Source organism: Schistocerca americana, chromosome 8 (genome assembly GCF_021461395.2).
Source record: "Schistocerca americana isolate TAMUIC-IGC-003095 chromosome 8, iqSchAmer2.1, whole genome shotgun sequence".
NCBI lineage: Eukaryota > Metazoa > Arthropoda > Insecta > Orthoptera > Acrididae > Schistocerca > Schistocerca americana.
The window spans coordinates 60,581,568-60,609,229 of NC_060126.1; the positions used below are offsets into that span (position 1 = coordinate 60,581,568).

General features: G+C 38.7%; 1 protein-coding gene across 1 annotated transcript in view; it reads left to right on the forward strand.

Moving 5' to 3' along the window:
• Nucleotides 1-11,403: 11,403 nt before the first annotated feature.
• Nucleotides 11,404-27,662, forward strand: part of LOC124545427 (ruvB-like 2) — an 87,852-nt gene continuing 71,593 nt past the window's right edge. Inside the window, exons 1-2 of the mRNA XM_047124347.1 lie at nucleotides 11,404-11,496; nucleotides 11,672-11,785. Of these exons, the coding sequence (XP_046980303.1) occupies nucleotides 11,491-11,496; nucleotides 11,672-11,785 (120 nt within the window). The 5' untranslated portion in view covers nucleotides 11,404-11,490. The remainder of the gene's footprint in view (nucleotides 11,497-11,671; nucleotides 11,786-27,662) is intronic.

Below are 27,662 nucleotides of genomic sequence, written 5' to 3' on the forward strand. Positions count from 1 at the left end.
AACTAGACGGTAAATTACAGCACGAACAACCTAAGAGAACTGCTCAGATTGTCACCCAGGTCATTTATATAGATCAGGAACAGCAGACGTCCCAGGACGCTTCCCTGGGGAACACCTGATATCACTTCAGTTTTACTTGATGATTCGCCGTCTATTACTACGAACTGCGACCTTCCTGACAGGAAATCACGATTCAAGTCGCACAACTGAGACGATACCCTATAGGCCGCAGCTTGATTAGAAGTCGCTTGTGAGGAATGGTGCCAATTTATAACATATTTTCTTCAAATTCTTAAAACTTCTTCCAAACTTCCATTAGCTTACTTTAGAAATATGTATTTCCTTTTTTATAGATTTCTTCTTTGATTCCCTCTCAGACTGAATCTGTGGCTGGCTCAATACATCACTTCCAAACTTCGAGAATGAGAGAACACATCATACTGGGAGAGGAGACAGGAGCAAGGGGCAGTGCACACCACTTCTGGCTTTCCAGTTAGCTGGTATTGTGTCCTTCTAGTAGTTTAAAAATAAAGAAGTGAGTAAAGTTACTAAAGAAAAGGAAGTTCTGGGCCTCTGTGAAATTTACAGATTTGGAATAATTTTTGAGAGATAATCATAAACAAAAGCAAAGCAGGAGAATGGAATGTAGTTAAACTGAAGCAGGTTATGTTGAGGGATGTAGATTAGGAGATAAGATGCTAACAATGCTATACGAGGTTTGTCTTTCGGCAGCAGAATCACCTATGATGACCAGAGGAGAGGGGATACAAAATGCAGACTGATAATACTAAAGATGCTTTCCAAATGCTAAGCTTGAATTTCACAGGTGCAATTGAAGTACCGGTGTCACCTACCACTTGTACTGCTTCAAAAAATGCAAAGCCCTTGGCTCATATTCCTAATTTATCATTCACTGAGGGAGTGTTCCCCTACAGATCAGGAATTTCAAAGTGAAGGGAGTTTAAAATTACTGAACTGTATCATGCCTCTCCAAATTCTCTAAAATATTTGAGACATTAATGGAAGATCAACTCAGCAAGTACTTAAAACAACCACAAGCTGTTGAATAGCGATCAACATGGCTTTTTAACAGGTGAAAGTACAGGAACAACAATAATGGTTTACACAGATGAATTATTTAGAAATCTAGAAAACAACAAAAGTGTTGTAGGAGATGTATCTGATTTTTTAAAAACTTTTGATACTGTCACATTTTTTTAGATAAATTGTAAAGAATGAGGATAAATGATATAGAAAACAAATAGAAGATTTCATGGCTGAAATATGCTGAGAAAACCTGTAATCACATATGGCTTCAATCATATTTGCAAAACAATACACTATACATAATTTATAGGAATGTGTGTTGATCCAGATCTAAACTGGAAAGACCATGTAATAAAACTCTCATAGAGATTCACATCAACATGTTACTCCAGTACCCTACTCAGAAGGAAATAGAATATATTGCTTTGGTTACCTTCAGTCCCTTGCAGCTTATGGAGTAGCTTTTTGGAATAGAGCTAATGGTCATTTACATGAAAAGGCAAATCACCATGGATCATTCTTTAGCCATTTTCACTGAATACACATTCGAGCTAATCCTTATTGTGAAAGTTATGGAATAACAGTAAGCGGTGTCACTTACATTTCTGCATAATGTAAACTGAAGGCAAACCAGCAAATAGATTTCACACAACCATTAATCAGACCTCATCATCATTACCAACTAACATAACAGTGCTCCTTCATCAAATTAGTACATTAATTTTAAAACTTATGATGACATTTTTAGATAAATGTAACTTTAATCTGATATTGAGAGATGGCTGTACAATCTCAAGGGCCAAAAGTAGCAAATAATAATAATAATAATAATAATAAAGGAAACAAAAGAAATTTTTGGAGTAGGAATTAAAATTCAGGGAGAAGAAATAAAAACTCTGAGCTTTGGTGATGGCACTGTAATTCTGTCAGTGACAGAAGAGCAGTTGAATGGAAGGAGTGTACTGTGTAAGACAAACATCAACAAAAGCAGAACAAGGACAATGGAATGTAGTCAAATTAAATCAAGTGATGCTGAAAGAATCACATTAGGAAAATTGACACTTGAAGTAGTAGATAAGTTTTGTTATTTGGGCAGCAAAATAACTGATGATGGCCGAAGTAGAGAGGATACAAAAAGTAGACTGGGAATGGCATGAAAAAGCATTTCCGAAGAACAGAACTTTGTTAACATCGAATACTGATTTAAGCGTAACAAAGTCTTTTCTGAAAGTATTTGTATGGAGTGTAGCATGTACGGAAGCGAAATATGGATGATTAAGAGTTCAGACAAGATGGCAATTGAAGCTTTTGAAATGTGGTGCAACAGAAGACTGCTGAAGATTAGGTGGTAATCACAAGCACTGAATAGAATTGGGATTGGGGGGGGGGGGGGGGGGGCAGAAGTATGTGACACAACCTGACCAGAAGAAGTGATCAGTTGATAGGACACATTCTGAAGATGGAGACAATGAAATGAATACAGTAAGCAGATTCAGAAGGATGTAGGTTGCAATAGTAATTTGGAGATAGGCTTGCACACGATAGAGTAGCATGGAGAGCTGCATCAAGCCAGTCTTTGGACCACAACAACACAACATAAAAGGGTTCACTTCCAGCCCGTATTTAAAAAAAAAAAAAAAAAAAAAAATTGTGTGCTTGCAGTACACACACACACACACACACACACACACACACACACACACACACACACACACACACAATAAATAAATAAATGTGTTGGTGATAGGAGCCAATATTGGAGACCTGCAAACTAACAGTGATTACCACAGTCATAACCTTCACAACACACATACATCAAGAGGCTGGACAAAGAAATGGCTTTTAAAGAGTTAAAAACATTTCTTGTTGAGGAGTGTTTCTACAATGTAAGTGAACATGTTACCTTTCAGAAATACTAGTCCCTCATTTATTGTTGAGTGCTTTTTAATTTGTTAACAGATGAAAGATATATGCAGTCTTTTTCTCTGTGCAAGAATGTTGCTGCAGTTGGTTTCCTGTTTTACCTGTTTCTAATGTGATTCTATAAACTTCCTCACAAAAGGGAATGTGTTACAATAAATCTGGGATGGATGTAGTGTTGGCAGGCTTTTTCTGCTTATATTTTTCAGGCATTTTAAATAATGTGTTCATGTGTTTACATGTTTTTCAGAAGTGTAATAGAACAAAGCTTCATGTTCTAATTATACTTCTTGTGCATGATAACCTGTTTGCAGAGTAGGTACATGTGGTTTTCTTTCGAAGTCATGCACAGAGCGAGGTGGCTAAGCCAGTATTCATTTGAGCAGAACAAAATTAGTACACCAACCGGTCATCCTGACTCGAGTTTTTGATGGTTACCTTGAATTGCTACAATAAATGTTGCAATGGTTCCACTGATAAGGCCCTGGTCAATTTGCTGCCCAATCCTTGTCTAATCCTATCCTACTGTGGATGATGATGATTATGATGTCCCATACTCCAAAAAGCGTAGGGGATGATGCGGCAAGGTCCTAGCGGAGGTGGTTTGCCATTGCCTTCCTCCGATCGTAATGGGGATGAATGATGATGATGAAGATGACACAACACCTAGTCTCGAGGTAGGGAAAAGCCCTGACCCCGCCGGCAATCGAACCCAAGAATCCGTACGCGGGAAGCGAGAACGCTCTGCAAGACCACGAGCTGCGGACCCTACTATGTACACATTCCCTATAACCATAGATTACTTCTGTAATGTATCTGACACGTCTATACTGTTGTGTCAAATACTCAATGATGAACAAATAAATAAATACTCATGAAAAGTGATTCTGAAAAAAAAAAAAAAAAAAAAAAAAAAAAAAAAAAAAAAAAAAAAAAGAGATAAACTGCTAACATCTGATGTAAATTTAAATATTAGGAAGTCTTTTCTGAAGACATCTGTAGGGTGTGTAACCTTGCATGGAAGTGAAATGTGGACAAGAAGCATTTTAGCCAAACAGAGAATAGAATCTTTTAAAATGTTGTGCTAAATCTTTTGAAATGTGGTGCTACAAACTAATGCTGAAAATTAGATGGGTAGAGTGAATAACTAATGAAGAGATACTTAACTGAATTGGAGGTAAAAAAATTATTGCATAGCTTGACTAACATGAGTGGTTGATAGAACATATCGTGAGGTACCAATGAATCAAAAATTTTATAACAGAGGAAAGTAAAAACTGTAGAGGGAGACCAAGGAATGGATACACTAAGCAGGTTTAAAAAGACGTGTGTCGCAGAAGTTATTCAGAAATGAAAGAACTTGTACAGAATAATTTGTGTGGGGAGCTGCATCAAACTAGCAACAACAAGAACAGAATTTACATTAGGTAGTTTTGCTCGATGTTATAATTCCTAAATTGTGAGGGCATTTGTCTTCAATACAGAGTTTACCACCAGGACATTTAAAACATCTAACAATTTATGGAAACATGATACAGCATATAACTGTACCTACAGTGAATCGAAAACAATATTGACAACAGAACGGCTTAATATTTTAAAGTCTGAAATGAGGAACTGTGTTATAAAGCCTAATGTTTGTAAAAGATAATGTTCACCAAGAGTGCAACAAAAGCAGTATTAAGAAGAAGTAAATTAACACAGAATAAAATGTAGTGCAGGAACAAACACAATACTGGCAGAAAGAAAGGGAGAGGGGAGAACAGAAAAATAAAATCGGGAGTCAAAGATTTGAATTTCAGAGAGAGCTGAAACTTCTCAGTAACTATGCAGCAGTAAAACCTAAGCTTCTTCCACACTGTACTGTACTTGCATTGAAAGAACACACCAGTGACAGATAAATGAAAACGTCTGCAAGTGAAACTTTCAGGCAGACAAACTAGATGCTGCACCTAAACTCTAACCTAAGTTTAGTCTCAATCTATAAGACAGTTTTAAATCTGTTAGGAAGTTTTACAATAGCACATACTATGCTGTTGAGTGACACATTCACTCTGCAATCCCACGTGTATTAAGTAACATGAAGAGAGTATAAATTGGAATACAGTGTGACACAAAGAGATGTTACTGATCGTGACTATTAAAAAGGAAGTAGTTCAACAATAAATTCAAAAAATGATAAAAAATGACTGGTTGTGCCAAATAAAACTGTACCAGCACAGGTCATAGAAAGCGGAGACAAAAAACAGAGTCCTGGGAGCACACCTGAAGGAAACATATTACTACAGGAGCAGTTAAGTGATGAAGCACATTTTCTCTGACACAGCTGCAGCTGGCTAATGGATGCCAATGATGAATACTCCAGAGGAGAAGCCATATTGCACCGTTCTTCCAGAATTCTAGGAATGATATAAAGTTCTCCTAATTAGGTATGTTGTTGATCTGGTGTACACTATTCTTATAAAGATGGAACATTACAAGGTTGTGTTCTGCATCTTACCAACCAGCCTCAGGTGTCCAAGATTAAATGACAAAGATGTCCTAGTACTCTAGCTGGAAATGTTTTGTGAGTATGTGTTGTTATTAGTTGAAATTAATCATGTATTCCCTTAACAGTTAATATGCTGTCAGCACATCAGACAGATCACTATGTAATATAATATTTGTTTAGAAAAACGAAGATTAAGGTTTAATGTCACGTTTGCATAGAGACAGTGCAAAATACAAAATTATTCAAATCAAACCCGACTTCAAAGACTTTTTCAGAGGCACAAAGAGCATTAACGGGCTGTCTAACAAATAGCGCCAAGAAGTTTAAATTGCATGTTGCTGTTCTGTGAAATGAAAATTATTCAGCCATCAACATTCCAACCTGCTTTGTTGTATCTCAATTAAAACAGTGTTTTACCAAGCACAATACAATGCCATTAACAGCTTATATTCATTACTCAACATTAACAATTTCTTCTCTTCATGCAATGGAAAAACCATTACTCTACATGATACATTACTAACATTTAATTTCTGTTTTAATTCTATGCTCTGATTTTTCCACAAATTTGTCTGGAAAATCCATATCAACATCTCATATACTGCCATTTCATTGACAACCACTAAGACAGAAAGGCATGGATGGGACTGGCAGAATCTTAAAAACTAATGCAAATGCTTAATGCAATATTTATGTGACCAAGGACTACAAAGAAGAGGACATAAAACTATAAAGTGTTCAAATGAGTATTTGGCACTTCAAAAATAAAAATGTTGCTTTATACTGCATAAACATACAACTATGGGGTCTCTTACATGTCTGAGAAATTTGTATTGCAGAAATTCTCAACTTGATTGTTATGATAACCTTCCCCCCCCCCCCCCCCCCTCCAATCTAGACTAGACACTGGTCACAAAATTGTAGTGCAGCCTGTATCACAAAGAATCTATCATTTCCAATATTAACTCGATATTTAACAAGATTTTTGGATTAACAGAAGCACTCAATACTGCCAACCTAACATAGAACTTGGGCCATCACTACAGATCAGTGTGGCACCACATCATAAATTCCGTATTTGATTCACTTGGTTTGCCAACTTGCAACCAAACTGCCATCTTCAAACCCATTATAAACCTTGGGTTGTGCTATGGATTGGTCTGTTACCACAACCTAAAAACCAAAAACAAATACAGATTAAAAAGAAATATTATCAGTGTTCTTTTCTCCTTCTATTTCTATGACATCACACACAATGTCATGAATAAATTATGCACTTAAGGTTGAAGCCGCATCCGGTATTGATACATTCAGTTATCACTATGAAGATGGAGACCTTCAGGGACGACCAAGAAGTCAAAATAACCTCCTTCTTTTTTTTTTTTTTTTTTTTAAAAAGAGAAAGATAAGAGAAAGGGGAAAAGCAACTTAGCCTGTACACTATATTAACACTGAACTGTTACTATAGGTTCTACTGCTTCATGCTTCTTGTCCTTATACAAGCCAAACATAACTAGCTATACTAAAAGAAAGCTGCTAGCCTCGAAAAAGGGTACAAGAATAATTTAACAATGTGGAGTAACTCAAATGTGATGACAAGTGAGGGTACTGTCAGTTATTTTTCCTGACCACAATTACCTACAAGCAGTAATATTTACCTGTGCATTTCTATCCTTCCATTGGGGAGAAAACCTGGGGAATATTGCACACCATGAATCTAAATTAAAAAATAAAATAAAAAAAAGCTTCTAGTACAACAAAACTGTGTACAGTTTTTAATAAATTAGAAACACCGTTAATTCCATAGACTCATAATTTACAGCTTGACTGCTCGATTCTACTGACAGTTGCTCTTCTGTACTGCCTTACGAATCAACCACACAACACTGAGACTGTGCCATTATAGAATTATGATTTACTTAGTACGACTACTGCTGGAAGGAATGTTGATGATCATCACATATCCAGTGTTCATAGATTTCTCTTCATACTGCCTCATAGGCAGCAGTCAGCCAGTCAGAACAGACCCAAGGCTAAGAACGTGTTTTGATTTGAATACAAGAGTTGTACTGTAAAAACAGAGAATGACTTTCGTCAAGCAAATTACAATAACAATGAGTACAGCAATGCGAGTAAAACCGAAATCACCTGACACATCCTGATAGTGTGCGTCATTTAATGTACATATATGTAAGGCATTCTTTGCCGAATAGTATAATATAGTAGTGGGGTTATTTTTAGAAGGATGTGATACTTATCATAACGACATAGAGACTGTCAGAGAATTGAACACAGACAGTAGGAGATAACATTGTTTGTTTTTACAAGTTCTGAAATACACATTGGTGCATTATACTGCATATGATACAAGAAAAGACAGTGCATCTTATATGTGCGCATGCCTTGGTATAATTTATTTTTTTGGTTGAATCACAGTGTTTGCCATAAACATAATGTCATTGCATGACTTCACGGAAATGCTAAAAACTTATTATATATCATTGTACAACAATGCTTGCTATTACTGGAACGAGTGATGCTGGGGGAAAAAAAAGGTAGCGTTGTTTTAGGAAGTACATTAGGTTCTATGTTAATAAAGTATTTAACACAGAAAATTTAAGACGCAAGTATACTTCGATAAGAATTAATGTAGTGTCACCTTACACGGCAATAAAAGTAATCATGGCATCGTATTCAAAAACCGTGAATATGGTTCAGGCCTGTATAACACTAGTGCGGTTTCGGTACTAGCGTAATCATCCATTTCCGAAAATCCTTCTGTTTATTACGCCCTTACAGCGTCCATGACAATCAAACTACCATGCTTTTTCTTTATGAAATATAAATAATGTTTACTCACTGTAAACCAAATTCTTAATTAACATTTGAATGAATTTAATATACGACAGAACATAGAAACAGAAATAGCTTCTACCTACTATATCATCTATACTTAAATCTCCAGACTGCCATGAACTCCAACAAAAATCAGTTAATCATAAGTGACAAGTAACAAAATTAATTACTTTGTGTCAAAATAGAAATAATAAACGAGTTAATAGTTTTCATGGTGACATGAAACGTAAAAACATTTAAAATTATTCCGCTAAAATGGCAAAAGCTTGCAACAAAACTAAAATAACGTTTTCGTTGACGTGGGAAACCCTATCATAACAACGACAATTTTCCACCATGTGGCGCGACTGTTCAGATACATGTAAACAGTAACCCATGACAACACACTGAAAAAAAAAAAAAAAAAAAAAAAAAAAAAAAAAAAATTGTAAACAACTCTAATTCGAATGCCGAAACACACTTGAAAAAACACCAAATATGCAACAAACTGACGTTGATTGACCCCATCATTTAAATAACAATCGCTATAACTCACCTACATAAAGTAGTTCTCTGGCGGTGAAAACTTTTCTTGGTCTCCTGTTCTTTCATCGAATTCAGGTACTTCCCCACCTAAAATTTCAAACTAGTACATTCGGGTATTCACCGCCATGCGCATGCGCGCTGGCTAGGTCAAAAACAAGCGCTCGAAGTATACGTCAGACAGCGAAATCTGCATGCAGTGGCTTCCCGACGAAACAATCTCGCTTGTAGAGTTTAGAGGATCACTGAGGTCAAAAATAAAACACAAGAATGTCGCAAATCTTAACCTTTCAGGCTCCTGGAGCAGACGTTCTTTCAACAGTCCAGTACTAAACTTTCACACTGTGTGGGTAATGACGTCAGTCAGTGCTACCAAAAGTGAAATACGTAAACATGTAGAGTGATGTCGGGTCTAGTGCAGCAGGGGATACAACCCGTCGGCTTTGAACAATGACGTCTTTCCTTAGTCATAGATCTTAATGTCTTCACTTCGAGGCATAGATAATAAAGCAGTTCTGTGTTCTAATAAGCTTTTGCTGTTATGTTTCAATTTCGTTTTTTTTACTGATTGCTTAATAAAGTAGGATCAGTTTAGTCTATCTCGTGAGATTTTTTTTTTTTAAAGCCAAAAAACACTTATCAGCTACTGAAGGCAGCTACAACACTAGAAGAATCGCTTCTCGGCTTTTGACAAGATATTGCTTAATAAAGTAGGATCAGTTTATTCTATCTCGTGAGATTTTTTTTTTTAAAGCCAAAAAAACACTATTGCTTAATAAAGTAGGATCAGTTTATTCTATCTCGTGAAATTTTTTTTTAAAAAGCCAAAAAAAAACACTATTGCTTAATAAAGTAGGATCAGTTTATTCTATCTCGTGAGATTTTTTTTTTAAAGCCAAAAAACACTTATTAGGTACTGAAGGGAGCTGCTTAATAAAGTAGAATCAGTTTATTCTATCTCCTGAGATTTTTTTTTTTAAAGTCAAAAAACACTTATTACGTACTGAAGGGAGCTAGAACATTAAGAACAATCGCTTCTTGGCTTTTGACAAGATATTGCTTAATAAAGTAGGATCAGTTTATTCTATCTCGTGAGATTTTTTTTTTAAAAAAGTCAAAAAACACTTATGCTTTTGACAAGATCAATGTTTATCTCTCTCGCATTCCTTTGTTTCTCAACATTCTCCTCAGCTCTTTCATCTCTGTAATACATGCTCTCTGGCGACTTGTGACGTCATTGTTCAAAGCCGACGGGTTGTATCCCCTGCTGCACTAGTCCCGTGATGTCTACCAAACAATTCAACGTCTTGCAAGTTCCTATCGAACTGCTTGTTACATTCTCTTTCAATGACAAAATATCACTCTAGTACATTTTTTGTGTTTAATAATAGAAACAAGTTTATACAGTACATTAAAGACACTGCTGCTGTGATTGGAAATAACTGCAAAGCAGAATTATTACGTTTTAAAATGTTGATGACACAAATCTATGTTTTCTTTGAAAAATATGCACTGAAGGTCAATTAAATGGCTTCTGCAAATCAGCTGTTCTGCTCTTGCCAGTATCACTCTCTACCGTCATACCTTTATCAAGGTATTTAAAGCTTTAGTCTTATCATTTCTACTACGTAAGCATCAGCCATTTCTTAGGAACAAATATAGTTTTCTGAGAAGTTGCTTTTTATCTTCGCTATGCTTCAAGGCACTGATAAGAAATAAGAAAGTGCTACCAATATACTCTCAATCGATACATTTTATCTGCCGAAGCGCCAATGTAAATTTTCGGTACGGCATTGAACTAATCGTATTATGAATATAAGAAAGAAAAACGAAGAAGCAAATGCATTTAGGATTTGGCACGGTTTCGTCGTAATTTGGGTTGGGTATTCTTCATTTGCGACTTTAAGTCTTGCTCACCCTAACCAAAGCTATACATTTATGTTTAATATTTTACATTTCGCAAATGGGTGTCAACATATATAGTTTACCTTCCAATTTCACTTAATGTAAAGAAATCAGAATATAAGAAAAATATTATAAAAATTCCGAATCTAATAATTGCAACCATGTGTCCATTAATGAATGAAATTCCGAATCGCACTACGAAAAGTGTAAGGTAATTCTTGCGTAATGGTTCCTCCTTGTTCCCTTTTTTGTTATTTTTAGCTGCATTTTAAAGCTCTGGCATACATGTCATGAACATTCTGTTACAATTTGGGTTGGTATGACTGACACTCGTATCCTACCTTGCTTGGAAGTACTTCGGAATATCTGTGCTTAAATTACACATTATCATGTCATAATGAGAAATAAAATTTGTTACAAGATTGAGTGAAATTTCCATCGCTTCTGTGCAGAATTATTTATATCTCCGATTTATCACGGTTTTAATGTGATAATATGAATATTATATTATTCTGTGTTTTTTTACATGTATAACGAAGAATAGATTTAATTATGACAATTGAAAATAATATTGTTGCTATTAATATTGTTGCTACAACGACGAAACTAACAATTATGATTTTATTAAGTTTTTTCATTCACTCAATTTTATCTCTGAGAAACGCTTGTCATGTTGCATATAATCTCAGGTTGTTACTAGGTAAACAGCGGTAAATACTGTTTGAAGCACGTTGAGATTTGTGTAGGAAATGGCGGTATGTATTTTATAATATGTAGGTAAAATGTTGGTATGCCCTTGTTTTACCAGTTGAGTTATAGTACTGAGATATAGTCATTTCAGATTTATAGAGTTAGCTTAATAATACGTTTTACGTGTGCTACGATTCAGTGTGCCTGTTTGTAATGTATTGTTTTTGTTTGACAATGTAGGCAGTAGCAGCAGCCAAAGTACAAGAAGTTAGAGAAATCACTAGGATCGAGAGAATTGGAGCCCATTCACACATACGAGGATTGGGACTCGATGACACCCTCGAACCAAGACATGTAAGTCATTCGTGAACCTAAGTCATTCGTAAGGGCGCAAAACGGTGGAGAAATAATGAAACAGAAGTAATTGAAATGTGAGGTATTATGGGTGATTTCCGTCCTTTGTTGTAGCACGGATCTCAACGGAAATCCCATAACCATACATACCAAGACCATAAGTGACTTTCATTGGTCCTGTGTAACTATTAATACCTGCAGTTAAGGGACAGTTATGTCCAAGTTGTTTGAATTAGTTAACGAATGAAATATCTGCCTCTGTACTGGTATCTGTAATTATAAACAGTTCGTTTCCATAGACAGTTGCGTAGATGATTTTAATTTATCTTTAGAAATTAAATTTTGCTTCATCAAGGAAGTCTCTGTCTGAATGCCTTTCAAAATATTGATGACCATTGCTGTGCCACACTATTCCCTCTTTTCACAGATTCACATGGGGTAAACCCTCATTGAATGTAATGTGTTTTGTACTCCATTGATTCAGGATATACATTTAAGTTGAGTCTTGTTTAGTACTCTTGACTCCATTTAGGCCTATGTAGCAAATTATTTTTCTTGTCTTCTTAACACTAGGATGCCTAATTTTGTGTGTGTGTGTGTGTGTGTGTGTGTGTGTGTGTGTGTGTGTGTGTGTGTGTGTGTGTGTGTGTTTTGACATTTTCCCTTTATTGTTTATTGAATATGGCGTGAAACTTTAGTGTGGAAAATTTTATAGAAAAAAAAAAAAATGAAACTTTCAACGAACTGCCCCTTAGCTTTCTGCTTTACAAAATATTATTCTATGTAAAATTTATTTCCCAACTTTACAACAATACATGGCTGTATTTCTTGTTGGAGACGTTTTGTTGTTCTCAACAGCCAGTTTATTTTTAAAGCAAGTAGTAGTTGATGACACTTGGCTATTATTTATGTTGTGTACTTCCTGTGAATTAGTTCAGTTCCCTGCTGTTCACATTGAGACTCAGAAATGGCTGGAAGAATGCACCAACCATTTTTAGAAAGTTCTTAATAAAATTTTAGGTATAGATTCTAACTTAGGCAGTGAAAGTAAAGATGAGGATGGTATTATGGATTACGATTCAGTCGGAAAAGTGATTTTGTTTCGAAGATAATGTAGCTTCAGATAATGATGATCAGGATGTGAATGTGCTTCATGAAAGTGATACGTGATCACACAGCCTAGAATACCTAGGAGGTCTCTTGCAAATATAATAAGGGACCAGGCTGGAGTAATTCCAGCCATGTTTCACCTTGAGAAGCCGTGATGTTGCTTTTTACACTTGACATGGATGTAACAGTAAAACATTCAAATGAAGAGGTAGTTAGGCTAAATGTTACTTCTTGCAATGAGAAAGAATTATATGCCTTTGTAGGAATACTGATACTTGTGGGTGCAAATAAGGACATTTCTGTCAGTGTACACAGTCTCTGCGCAGACCTAATGTGTTGGTCTGTTTGCAACAGCATTATGGTAAGAAAATGTTTCAAGAAACTTTCTAGAATTGTTAGATTTGATTACAAAACTATTCGCCAGTGAAGAAGAACAACAACACCTATGAAAAACACTGCTCAAAATATTACTACAGACCAATACTACAAATTGGTGAGTTTGGTGGAACAGGCATACCAAGACTACAGAGTTCCTACAGTAGGAACTCTCCAGTCAAACAGGAAGCATATTCCAGGCATAATGAAGATCATGACAGACTAAGAGCTATATTTAAGTGTACTTGCTCATACACCCATAACAACCCTACCACAACAAAGGTCAAAATTTAAAGATTGTGGTGTTGCTCACGCTGCTAAATACTGCATTTTCGGGCAACAACAAAGTTATTATGTGGCAGGTGTCATTAGAGCACAGTTAATAAAGTCATATCATGTAATAATGAATAAACTAGGCACTCATCTTTTCGTGTTTCCCACGCTGGTCTCGTTGTAAAATCATGGCTCAGTCGCCGAAAATCTAGGTGGTGATAATTCCAAGCTCTGATTCAAAAAGGCCTAAGTTTTAGTCTGCTATATTCAAGTTTTGTAGGTGCACTTCACAAACCATTCTTGAAGATTAAACCTTTCAAAGTTAGCACAATGGTGATGTAAAAAAATAATCAGCACTCCGAATTTAAGTTACACTTCTTTTTTATTGCTTTTGTTGCAATAGCACAACACACAAAACATCACTTCACAATACAAAACATACTTGAAAACATCTTCCTCGCTGTTAAAGTTCACATTTTATGAACTGGCTACAATATGCGTCTTTCCAACATGACTTCCAACACTTGACTTTTTCAAGGTCCGACACTCTAACAACTAACTAATAATCACTTGCGTTCCCAAAAATCAAGAGTTACAAGTACGTCAAAGATCATAGTGACAAAAGAAAGAATACACATAAGAATAATATCATTGCAACATATCGATGCATCAAAGTATCTCTACATTAGTGAAATCAAATCTGAATGTTGTCTCAGAAATATGTCAACTACTTTACAGAAACACAGTAGAATATTGCTGGTATTGAGAGGTTGAGTTGAGGTGCCATAATGGTTGCGTAATTGAAGTACCATTACAACACACACACACACACACACACACACACACACACAAACACACACATGTAGACTGCCAGTTACTATGATATCCCCTGTATTAAAAACAAAACCAAATATAAATTGATTTTATCAGCATTGCATCAAGATGAAGACACTGAAGGGGCGTGAGAACAAGAAATTCCACATAAATACATAGGCCCCTATTATAATTTCGCTCAAGGTGAAATTGATACCATTGATCATATGATACCCCTGCAAGAGGGAAACAGAGAGATGGCCTCTGTCAGTATTTTATTCTCTGTGGTATCTGTGCTGTCAGTACAACCACCATATTATGCAGCAACATCCAAGATGGAATGAGAAGAAACACAACTATAGCAAGAGGGTTAGCTTATCAAATTGTTCAATCAATGGAAAGTGTTCTAGAAAAGAAAATCAAAGAAATGATTAAATGTGCAGGTCAGCCTCCTGTAACAAAGAAGCAGAAGTATAATACTGTAAGTAAACCAAAACATTATTGCGTACAGTGTCATAATCCTGCAATAACACACACTCAGAAAGAATTGTGAAATTTGTCTCCAGCCTTGAAGTAGTTTGTGTGACGTATCAACAGGTGTTGTATGTAATATGTCTTTTTTTTATTTTTTTTACAAGTTACTGCCTGAGTTAAAATACTTGTATGTTTTTGAAACTTGTAATTTTCAATTGGTACACAATTTTAATACCAGTGACGAACACCCTCCCCTGTGCCCCTTCGGCATCCATGTTCTTTTAAAAAACCTTAGATGTCCTCACGTTTAGAGGAACTAGGTTTGCACATTGAGACCCAGTAAAAGTACACTTACAATGGCGGCAGCTTTTGTGTTGCGCACTGCAGCTGTCAATTCTTTGCACTGTGAATGATTAGATAGGTTGGCTGAACCATTGAGAAAATAGTGCTTGATAAACTTTGTCATGATGTGGAGTGCATGCATTTATGTTATGATATAATGGACTGTGTTGTGCAACATGTTCTCACTTGCAACAAAATATTTCATAAAATTTTAACTGTACTTGTAGGTTCATGTGTAACAACCACCTTGGAAATCAGGACATTTGAATCTACCACAGAAAAGTTTGGAAATGATCATTGGGCCGTACTACAGATCAGTCTGTCCTCACAGCCAATTTTCCTCCAGTCACATGTCTTTGCGAACTTGTAAGCAAATTATAACATTGGACTATAAAATGCAAGAAATCCTGCCGTATTATTAGAAACATATAGTACAAGAAATACATATAGAAATAAGTAACCAAGTTTGTAATGCATAATAGTCGTATCAGTAATCATCAAAAACAAATATAATAAATTCATATCTTCTACTAAAACAAGTCATTAGCAGTGATTGTCATTGGAAGTAAAAGTGTGGTTAGGGTGTACTTGGCTCTTCTGTTTTGTGCTGCAGTTGATAAGTACATTATGAACAATGGGAAGCAAACACGATACTAATCGTCGGATCATGGGCTGCATTACCGACTTTTTTTACCTGGAACAAATATTTATGACCGTTAAATTTATTGCACCTGGTATATTAACTTACTTTAAAAAATAACATTTACAAGTAAGACAGAAAATGATTCCAGTTTGCTTATTTATTTATTCACCCTTCCAGATATCATCTTATGATTCAGGATTTCTTGTCGAAATACAATGAAAATAAATAGCTCAGAAACATACGTACACATTGAATATATAGGAGCTGTGGCCTTGAAGTATTTTCATGAATAAAGACTAGATATTATTACAATTTGGCTGCTGCTGTCATAAAATATGTAATTGAGATTAATTATTGAGGTTTCTTAGTCCTTGTTCTCAGCCATCTAGCCTTTTCCCTGTTCCCATTCCAGCACTACACAGCCCTCTACTCCACCAATGCACCCAGTCTTCTCTCCTTTTCCACTACCTGCTCCCCCTCTCCCCCTCCCTTTATAACTTCTGGACTGCATTTAGCTGCCTCACCCTCTCTTCACCTCTTCCCCCACTCCATCCCTGCTGTGCTATCCCTCCCACTCCTCACCTCGGTCCCTCCTTACCCTCCACCCTCCTCCCGTCATGCACTGCTGATGCTGCTGCTGCTGCTGCTGCTGCTGCTGCTGCTGCTGCTGCTGCTCGTATTCTGGCTTCAGTTGCCAGAGATTGTGGTGCGCGTGTGCGTGCTTTCTATTTCTAACAAAGGCCTTGTTGGCCGATAGCTTATTTTATGACAATCTTTTTGTTATGTCTATCTGCGACTCAGCATCTCCCCTATATGGTGAGTAGCAACTATCCTTTTCATAATATTGTTACATGCATTCTGGGTTTTCCATCTAATTGAGATTAAAGTAATATAAAAGTGAGAGATTTTAAGCAATCTAAATATAAAGCTAAAATGTTCATAGGGCAATTGAGGGACTATATTTCATTTTTTAAGTTTTGTATTTACTGATTTATTCAATGTGAGACCTTTTGGTGCAAAAGTGACATGTCAGACACATTACAGAAAGAATATATTCATACACATAAAACATATGCAAAGGAAGATAGGAATAGGCGAGTATAAGGCAGGAAGTTGGCCATGGCCTTATCAATAGAACCATTTACGTTAAAAAGTTTGGAAAACCATTAAAAAAACCAAGTGAAGATGGCTCAATGGGGTGGTCCCTATTATTTCTGAATGAGCCTGCAGAGCATGAACAATGGCTTAGCCACCTTCCTCTGTAAGTGATTAGGAAAGGATACCACCTGCACCTAGACTAAAAGCAACTCACATCGTGCACTAGAAGTATAATCAGCGATATAACTAGAACATTAAACTTCGTTGTATTACACTTCTGAAAAGTGTACACACATGAACATATGAGATGAGACACACACACACACACTTGCCACCTATACTTGTGACACATTCCCTTCTCTGAGCAGGTGTATTGCACTGAGTCAGAAAGAGAGAAAATTGGAAACAGACAGCAGAAACATTCTTGTGCAAAGACAAAACATAGCCTGGATGGTACACCTGTTAACAGAGTACTCAACAGTAATTGAGGGGCTAATATTTGTGTAAGCTAACAGATTCATTTACATATAGAAACAAATGGTTCTGATTTCGTGTAGAGGCCATTACCTTCTCCAACCTGATTGTCTGATAGCAGGGCATTATAAAGAACTATTGAACCTGGCAATGCTTTGCAGTTGCTAAAGCTGTATGAGAATTGTAAGTCAGTCCTAATTTCCTCCTCCCCCTTATCTCTGTCGATCATCTCCTTACCCCTCTTCTTGTCCATCTCCTTCTCACCACTCTCTTGTCATCTTCCCCTGCCCCCCCCCCCCCCCCCTCTCCCTCTGTCCATTCCCTCCTCCACCACTCTGTCCTTTCCTCCCCACCTCTGTGTCTGTCCTGTGCCAAGATTTGAACAGCTCTTTTCTGTAATATAGAAATTTTATTTAACACATTAACTGCCAGGAGCCCAGCGGTGGACACAGCAGAGGTTCATGCGTAATGCCGTGTGCACACCGGTAGCCACATGCTCCACTATGTTTATTGTACGTATTTCGGGACTGAGCTGAGTACAGTGTACAGAAAATAAGGTAAAATGCTTCACTAAACAGAGTGGAGCATGTGGGCGACATTCATGTGGCATCAGTTGTGAACATTTGTTGTGTCCAGTGGTGACTTCATGACAGTCAATATGTTAACCTACTATTAGTTATACAGGGACATGAAAAAACCGTTACATCTTAGGTCGAAATTTGGTGTTATCTTTTGCCAACTTTGGCATTATTTTTTCTAATTCAATGTTATTTTGCTACTGTTTTTTCCAATTTTGGTGTTATTTTGTTGCCAAATTCGATGTCATTTTTTGCCAAATTTAGTATCAGTTTCTGCCAGATTTGGTGCTGTTTCTTGCCAAATTTTGTGCTGCTCTTCTCTTTTTTTAATTCAGTTTTTTTTTCCCAAATTTTCCCAAAAAGTCATTCTAGTACACCATTCTGAAATTTATACTGGAAAAAAAGATTCTCAGAGCAAAACATGCAGTGAGTCCCTGGGAGAGGTTTGTTTGCATGGTCTTTACAGTTTGTCAACATGGTTTCTGGAGAGTTTTGTGCATCAAACCCTCCTAAGTCATTTTTACCCAGTACCAATTGGAGATCTAAGTATTGATACATTTTTCCAAGTTGAATGTAATTTTTCTTAACATTAAGGCTCAAAATTTTGGCATGGAACTGTGATTGCAATGACTTGATGACGTGATCTGTTGTTATAGACAGAAATTCCTCAACATCACTTGCTATCGGTCTAGTGTTATCTGCAAACAACATGATCTTAGCTGCAGTTTCTGAGGGCTGTATGTCATTTGTATAAATAAGTGCTGAAGTGCACTTACAGTATGGCGGCTCTTCCGTTACATGCTACTATTGGTACTTCATTACCCAATTGGGTGACATGTTTTGCTGGAGGATACGAATTGACTAATTTTGTTTTTGACATGGAGTGTGCAACATTCATGGTTATTGGTCTGGCTGCTATGGATTATAAGGTTGGTTACTGGTTTTCATATTTATGTCTTGTACTGTATGTGCCTCGGAATAAGACTGGCTGTCTTGTGATATTTTTTGTATTCCAATGTTATATGCTTGTGGGTTGGCGAAGACAATGAATGTGGTGACATACGGATGTATAGCATAACCCGATGATTGTTTCAAAACTTTGTGCTTTATTTTCGGAATGACCTGATTTCCAAGGTGGTGGTTAGGCAGGAATCTAAGCTTGCAGTTTAAATTTTACAGAATATTCCGTTTTATATCACAGCATTTGTGCAATAAATGCCATCTTGTCGAATCATGTGGCTCGTAATTTGTCATGTTTACTTCCCAGTGTTCATTTTGCAAATAGTTACCAACTGCAGCATGCAGCAGAAATTGATTTTATGATTAAGAATGTGCTGAAGCGACTGTAAGTCAAATTCTTCACGATGTGTGACCACATTGTCAATATGTAAAATTCTTAGATATTTCAGCCGCTGTTGCAAACGGCCTTCCCCTGTGTGTTTTGCTTGCTGATGACTGAGAAAAGCATAATTTATTAAATATTTGTGGAAGAAGCTGTTTTTATGATCTGTTAGACTATTGAGGATGTGGAGTAGGGATGTTGGACATCCTTGATTGGTGATTTCTTTATTTATTGCCATTGGTGAAAATAAGCAAGTGAGAAATGGGCGACAGTTGTGACAGTGTTGTTTACTTGGTGCCTAGTGGTGGCTGGGATGTGCCAGTACTCTGTGTACCTGTGGCCGGTGTGGTCTGCCATGTGCCTCTGTGGGCTTCTTTGCGAGAGGTGTCGTCCTGCAGTGCTGTTATTTCTGGTAACCAAGATGCTGGAAGTCTATACCTGTCATCTCTGTTCGTGTTGGCAGGTAGCTTGGCTATTTCTATCGCCTCTGTAACCTTCCTCATCAGGTAAATGGCTGTTTGGCTAGTAAGCCATCTTCTCAAAATATTATCAGTTTGCTGCACTCTTCTTGGTGTTCTGCCACTGCTTAACTGCTTACTTTGTTGTCTTAAATGTTCAGATACTCTTATGCTAATTAGTCACCCCATCGTGCCTACATACACTGATCCACACTTGCAGCTGATTTCGTAGACTCCTGTGGTATTAGGTTATTGACTGTATCTTTCATTGAGCCCAGAACATCTAATACTTCGGCCTGATACCTGCTCGGCAAGAATTTTCCCTACACGTTCAGTGACCACTTTTACATGTGGTAACAGGGTGATGTGTTGTATTGTCTTCTGCTCTTCCTTATTGCCTTCATTCGTTATTGCCACTGTTTTGTCAATCATCTTCATTCCATAATCATTGGCTCCAAATATAGATGAAGGGTTTTGGAGTTATGCTTTCACATGTCCACCTGTGGGTGCTCTTGGGTACAATGTGTAGGGTGGATTTCTTTTGTGTAGTGTGATGGTGTGTGAAGGCACATACGTGCCTATCTGTGCTGGTTGGTTTTCTATATAGCATGCTCTCTGACCAAGCTTACCATCATGCTTTCAGTAAGCTTCCACATTCTTTTCTATTTCTGTTGTATATTGGCTTTTGCTGTGCTGCTGATTGAGGTGTCGGTGGAAGTTCTGTAGCTCTTCTTTTCCATATGGCTGGATAATAAAGCTTTTGTCAGCATACCAGAACCATTATTCTGGATGTAATGGGGTGGACTGGAAAGCAGTTTCTTCAATTGCTTCTGCGAAGATGCCTGCTGCTGCTGTAGGCAAGAGAGAGGAACTTGTAGCTACACTATGTGACTATTCATAGTGTTCCCCTTTCTAACTGAAGTAGGGGGTCATTACATGGTGACGCACTACCTTGCACACAACAGGTGCCACACATTGCTGTAAGATGTTCGTGTGTCTGACACTGATATATTTGTAAATAACCAGAGGAAGACCATTTGTGACAGGAGCTGAAAAGTTGGAGAATTTTATATATTGACAGTGCGGCCACTTTCCCTGACAAATTTTGTTGATAGAGACAATGTGATGGTATTTAGCAAATATGATTGAAACAAGTTGTTTCCTATCCCATTTATACACATTCTTTCCAAGCTGCCTAAAAGGATTCCATTATTAATAGTATCAAAAGCTTTAGAAAGTAGACTTATAATCATTTCATGTGTGTAATCCGTTATTGCTGTTTCTGTACTTCTGCTTGCTCAAAAAAAGAGTTGATTGCTGTTCAGTAGCTTGGGGTTGTTCAAGTACTTGGAGAGTTATTGTTTCATAAATATCTGAGATACATTAGAGAATACTGAGAGACGTGATGGGGCCAATAATTGTCAAATTTACGTCTGCTACCACTCTTGAATAAAGATATAGCTTTTAAAATTTTTAATCAATGAGGGAACACTCCATTAGTCAAGATAAATTAGCAATGTGCATAAAGGGCTTTAAATTTTTTGAATCAGTAAGAGTTGTAAGTGACACTGATACTTCATCTACACTTGCATTTGAAGCTTTTAATCACCTTTACTTACACCATTTCACTAGTTGGAGCTAACCTCTTGCAGTATGCTGCGGTACTATACATAAGTTTATCCTGATCTATGAAATTTAAGCTTAGTGTTTGGGAAGAAAATAGTGGCATTTGATGATATGGAGGACAACTTGGCTGCGTATGGCAAATTTGACAAACCATTGACCCAGCACCACCACCACCACCACCACCACCACCACATTCTGCCCAAAAATGGACCCGCAAAATTAATGTGTACCCTGTCCCAAGGGTGCTTCAGGATTGGCCAAGAACAAAATTGGTGTGGTGGCACAAACTGGTTCTGCACACAGGTGCCACAGTCCTGCACCAGATGTTCACTGGCACAGTCGTTTGCCAGCCAGTAGAGGTGACATTGTGTATGGTTTTTTATCATCGAGATAGTTTTCACCACAGAGAATGTCATGAATCAACTGTTCCAAATATCATTGACGGATTCCTGACCTGATGAGATTCCAAAAGGCAAGTGATTATACTGGTGAAGCCCAAAGGGGGTTGTGAGGGCTATGAAAGCCTGAGAAGCTGCATCCAATGGAAACTGCTGTTATGCATCACACAAGTCGATGCATGAAAAATACTGTGCTTCGTCCCACAACTACTTCACCAACAACTCATCCTGCTGCAGAATTAGATATGAATCAGCGACACATTGTGCGTCGACTGGCTATTTAAAATTGTCGCTAAGACGCATGGTGCTGTCAGGCTTCTAAGTCACCACCAAGGGGGTGGTCCACTGAGTTGATGAAATAGGAGAAAGGACACCCTGATCCTGCCAACACTGCTGCTCAGCCTTTACCTTGTCATGCATGGAGAAGGGAATGGGGCAGGGGCAACAAAGTTTAGTGACCACCGACGGCTAAACAGAAACACTTGCCTCGAAATTTTTTGCCTGCCTCAAAGTCGACTTGAACAGCTTGTTGTATAACTGTAGCAGGGAGTCCAAATCCTGAAAAGGAATCAACTGAGACACCATCTATCAACTATCTGGAAGCCAAAAACAGAAAAACATTAAACTCAAAAGTATTTTGCAGCAGTGGGGAATTGACCACTAACATTGTAAGTCGCCGTTCTACTGTTTTATAATATGCAGGGATGGAGAATTGCCTCTCTCAAAGAAGTATACTATTTACTATAAGACGGAATTTGATGTAATGGCTGTTGCAATACCGGGGAGCCCAAGAACCTGTATATATCTAAGAGACTGACCATCACTCCCGAGTGTACTTGAAATTCAACCGTCACCTGTCCACAATCAATGTGAGCAACATATGCGGGAGATAGCTGCTGAGACCATTGAAAACACGATTGTGTCAGCTCACTGACTGTTGGGCCAATCTGCGTCAAATAGTCTAATTTCGGGAAAGGCTCTTGTATGACAATCATGGATTTTGCTGGAATTTTGTGTGAACATTTGCACATGTTCTCAAAGAACATTGGTAAAGTTTTACTTTTGCCAGTATAGTACTTTGAGATATACAGGATGTTAGTAATTAAATTTCCAATTTCAAAACACTGTAGAAAGAGAACCATTGCTCAGGGTGACATCAAATCTGAATAGCATGAATCACAAGATGAAGGCTGTGGTTTCAGTTGCAAATTACCCATCAGTAATGTTCGATGTATGTGACAGCACAGGCTCAGCAATCAACAGCTGTGGCCTGTTAGTTGGGTAAGTGCATCCTCCAGGCAAGGTTGTACCATATCAGATGGAAAAGTCGGTTTGTAATTGCCCTGAGGCCAAAAGTTGCATAGAAAGCAAAATTACATCAGTTTCTAATCATTATGAGACTGCTGCAAGACATGTTTAATATGGTGTCCTTTGTTTTGTGCACAAGCTCAAATAGAGAAACAGCATGTTTCACAGCAGATGGGAGTATCAGGCGTCCTGTTCGGAAAGCGTTGTGCAATGTGTGTTCCTTCAATTTAGCTAAGTACGTAATTGGAGCACTGAACACATTTTTCATATAAATCCACAGCCAGAAGTCACACAAGTTTATATTGAGTGATCTTGGACAATCATGCTGTAGGAAAATGGCAACTGATAATTCTAGTATGTCCAGAACACCTCTGCAGCAGCCACTTCACTGGCTTTTCAATGTGCGGAGGCGCCTCATCTTGGATAAAAATAACTGTTGCCACACATCCATGCTGTTGAAGAATTGAAATGACATTGCTGCACAAAAGACCCATAGTGTTTACCAATGACACTACAAGTAGCAGGACTCCCAGAGCTCATCTCTGCGAAAAAAATATGGTCCTGTGATAAACAATGCCATCAACCTGCACCACACTGCCACCTTTGGAGAATGAAGTGGTACCAGTTGATGTGATTGCGGATTTTTCATTGCCCATATTCTGCCATTCCATGCGTTGACATGTCCTTGGAGATGGAATTGAGCTTTATCTGTCCACAGAATGTTCTATTACCATTCATTGTCCCGTTCCACGCAAGCAAGAAATTCCACAACTGACATTTGTCATATTGTTAGGTCAGCAGGAAACAACTCCAAAACATGGGTGATTTTATATGGATTGCAATGTGAGTTGTTTGTAAGATTTTATGCACCATTCTCACAGTGACGTCCGACGTTTGGGGAAATTCAACAACATTCTATTCAAATTTGGCATCGTTCTCAGTAGTGTTTCTCTTTCCTCAATGTTTTGAAATGAGAACTTCAATTATAGACACACAGTGGTAATACATTAGATCCTGTAGCACAACTATTGAATGTGCGGTCCTGAGTTTTCGGCAAGTCTAAGATCTGGCAATATTTTCTTGAAAGAAACAAAACTGTCGTCTTGTGCAACTTCCTGTGCTCTCTTAACCAAAATAATAAAAAAAAATTCTGGAACAATTTTCGCAAGGTTAATTTGAATCAGTCAGGAGAAAAAATACACACTTGAACAAATGAGATGTTTTCTCCAAAGGTGGCTGTGTGGTGCAGGTTGATGGCATTGTTTATCATAGGACCATATTTTTTCGAAGAGATGAGTTCTGCGAGTCCTGCTACTTATAGGGTCATAGGTAAACACTATGGAAAGATAGAATATAAAAATTTCATGTTATTACTGCCTTTTAATAGGTTACAAAGTGAGGGCAAGGTTGACAATATTTGTAGAAATGCCTAAATTAGTATTTTTAGCCCACTTTTCCAAAACTGATTGGACACTTTTTTCGTCTCTAGCGACATTCGATGACCGTCACTTTCCCACCGTCGACGATGAGTTCACACATATTACCGACGTTATTCTTACAGCTGCGGAACATTCAATACCACGCACCTCCGAATTGCCGTCGTGCCGTCGTGTCATCCGCGATAGCAAGAAGGCAAGCTCGAAATTCTTTATTAGCTCATTTAACACCTTCACTCCCTCCTCGGAAGTTTGGAGTCGGCTTAGACGGTTCTCAGGCGCGCCTAGTTTCTCCCCGGTCTCTGGGCTCACTGTCGCGCATGACACATTAGTGGACCCCGTCGCAATTTCTAACTCGTTGGGTCAGCACTTTGCTGAGATTTGAACTCTTCAAATTACCCGCCAGCGTTTCTCCCGAAGAAACGTGCAGCGGAAGTGCGACCTCTTGCTTTCTCCTCTCAAAATCGCGAAAGCTACAATACTGTTTTCTCCATGCGGGAACTCAAACATGCACTCTCTTCTTCTCGCTCCTCCACCCCAGGACCGGATGGTATCCACGTCCAAATGTGCTGCATTTATCAACCCATAGTCTGCGTTACCTCCTTCGCCTTTATAATCGAATTTGGACCGACAGTACTTTTCCCAGACGATGGCGGGAAGCTATCGTCGTTCCTGTTCCGAAACGTGGAAAGGACAAACATCTCCCCTCTAGCTATCGCCCCATTTCTCTCACGAGTAGTGTCTGTAAGGTTTTGGAGCGTATGGTGAATTACCGTTTAGCGTGGGTCTGGAATCCCGCAGTCTTTTAACACCTGCCCAATGCGGATTCCAAAAGCATCGTTCTGCAGTTGACCATCTTGTTGCTCTCTCCACTTATATCATGAACAATTTTCTCTGGAAACGCTGAACAGTAGCAATATTTTTTGATCTGGAGAGAGCATATGATACCTGTTGGAGGACAGGCATCCTCCGCACACTGTTCTCTTGGGGGCTTTCGAGGTCGGCTGCCCCTTTTTCTTCGCGAATTTATGGCAGAGCGGACATTTAGGGTGCGGGTGAACACTACGCTCTCCCGTACTTTCTCCAAAGAAAACGGGGTACCCCAGGGCTCCGTGCTGAGTGTTGTACTGTTTGCCATTGCCATCAACCCAATTATGGATTGTCTCCTTCCTGATGTCTCGGGCTCCCTCTTTGTGGACGATTTTGCGATCTACTACAGCTCTCAACAGACCAGCCTTCTTGAACGACGTCTTCAAGGATGTCTCGATCGCCTCCACTCGTGGAGCATCAAAACCGGCTTCCGTTTTTCTCCCAGTAAGACCGTTTGTGTTAATTTTTGGCGACGTAAGGAGTTTCTTCTGCCCTCCTTACATCTAGGTCCTGTCAACCTTCCGTTTTCAAACGTCGCTAAATTCTTGGGTCTTATGTTTGACAGAAAACTGTGCTGGTCCTCCCACGTTTCCTATCTTTCGGCTCGCTGTCTGCGATCCCTTAACACCCTCCGTGTCTTGAATGGTACCTCCTGGGGAGCGGACCGAGTGGTCCTTCTCCGCCTCTATTGCGCCTTAGTGCGCTCGAAATTGGACTATGGAAGCATAGTCTACTCCTCTGCTCGGCCGTCTATTCTTCGGCGTCTCGACTCTATCCACCACCGTGGATTACGTTTAGTGTCTGGAGCTTTTTACACCAGCCCTGTGGAAAGCCTTTATGCTGAGACTGCTGAACCTCCGCTGTCCAATCGGCGAGCAATCCTTCTGAGTCGTTACGCTAGCCATCTGTCTTCCATGCCTGCTAATCCAGCCCATGACCTTTTTTTCGACGCCTCCTTTGATGTAGGGTATGCAGGCCGCCCCTCCTCCCTACTACCACCAGGAGTCCGCTTCCGTCAACTGCTCCATTCTCTTTCCTTCCGCTTTCCTAAAACCTTCTTGACAACTTGGGGTACAGCACCGTCTTGGCTCCGTCCCCGCATCTGCCTGCTCCGTGACCTTTGTCGGTTTCCCAACGATGGTACCCCTTCACTTGTTTATCGTCGGGCATTTGCTGCTCTATGTGCACAAATGACGGATGCCACATTTATTTACACCGTTGGCTTGAAAACATCGTTAGGTGTAGGGAGTGCCTATATTGTTTGCGACACCCCAAATCACTTTCGGCTTCCCGACTAGTGTTCGGTTTATACTGCGGAGCTTTACGCTGTTCTCCAGGCTGTCCACTACATCTGCCGTTATCAGCGGATACAGTACGTTATCTGCTCAGATTCTCTCAGCTCTCTCCTCAGTCTCCAAGCTCTTTATCCTGTGCACCCTCTGGTCCACCGGATTCAGGACTGTCTGCGCTTGCTCCACCTGGGGGGCGTCTCGGTGGCGTTCCTTTGGCTCACGGGACACGTTGGTATCTGTGGAAATGAGGCGGCCGATATTGCAGCCAAGGCTGCAGTCTCTCTTCCTCAGCCAGCTATTCAATCGATTCCCTTCGCCGATCTTCGGAGCGTTTTATGTCGACGTGTTGTTCATTTATGGCACACGCATTGGTCGACACTTACCCATAATAAGTTGCGGGACGTGAAAGCTCTTCCTTGTGCTTGGGCCTCTTCCTCCCGAACGCGTCGTCGGGAGGAGGTAATTTTAACTAGACTCCGGATAGGGCACTGTCTTTTTAGCCATTGACATCTTTTAAGCGGCGATCCTCCCCCACTCTGTCCCGACTGCTCTCAGCTGTGGACGGTAAGACACCTTTTAATTGAGTGCCCCTATTTTAATCCGTTACGCTCCCGTCTACAGCTATCGCCTGATATATTGTCTATTTTAGCAGATGACACGCGCTCAGCCGACTGCGTTATCAAGTTTATTAGTGCCAGTGAAATGACGTCAGTCATTTGAAGCTTTTTTTGGGGACAACCAACCCCTTTCTGTAGTGGATTTTTAAGCCTTTCTTCTGCTTTTAGTTTCTCCAATTTTATGACTTTCGTTCCCATTGCTGCTGGTTTTCAATTTCGGTTTTTTACTGTTTCCTAAGTCACGGACCGGGCGCTAATGACCATAGCAGTTTTGCGCCCTAAAAAAAAAAAAAAAAAAAAAAAAAAAAAAAAAAAAAAAAAAAAAAAAAAAAAAAAAAAAAAAACACACC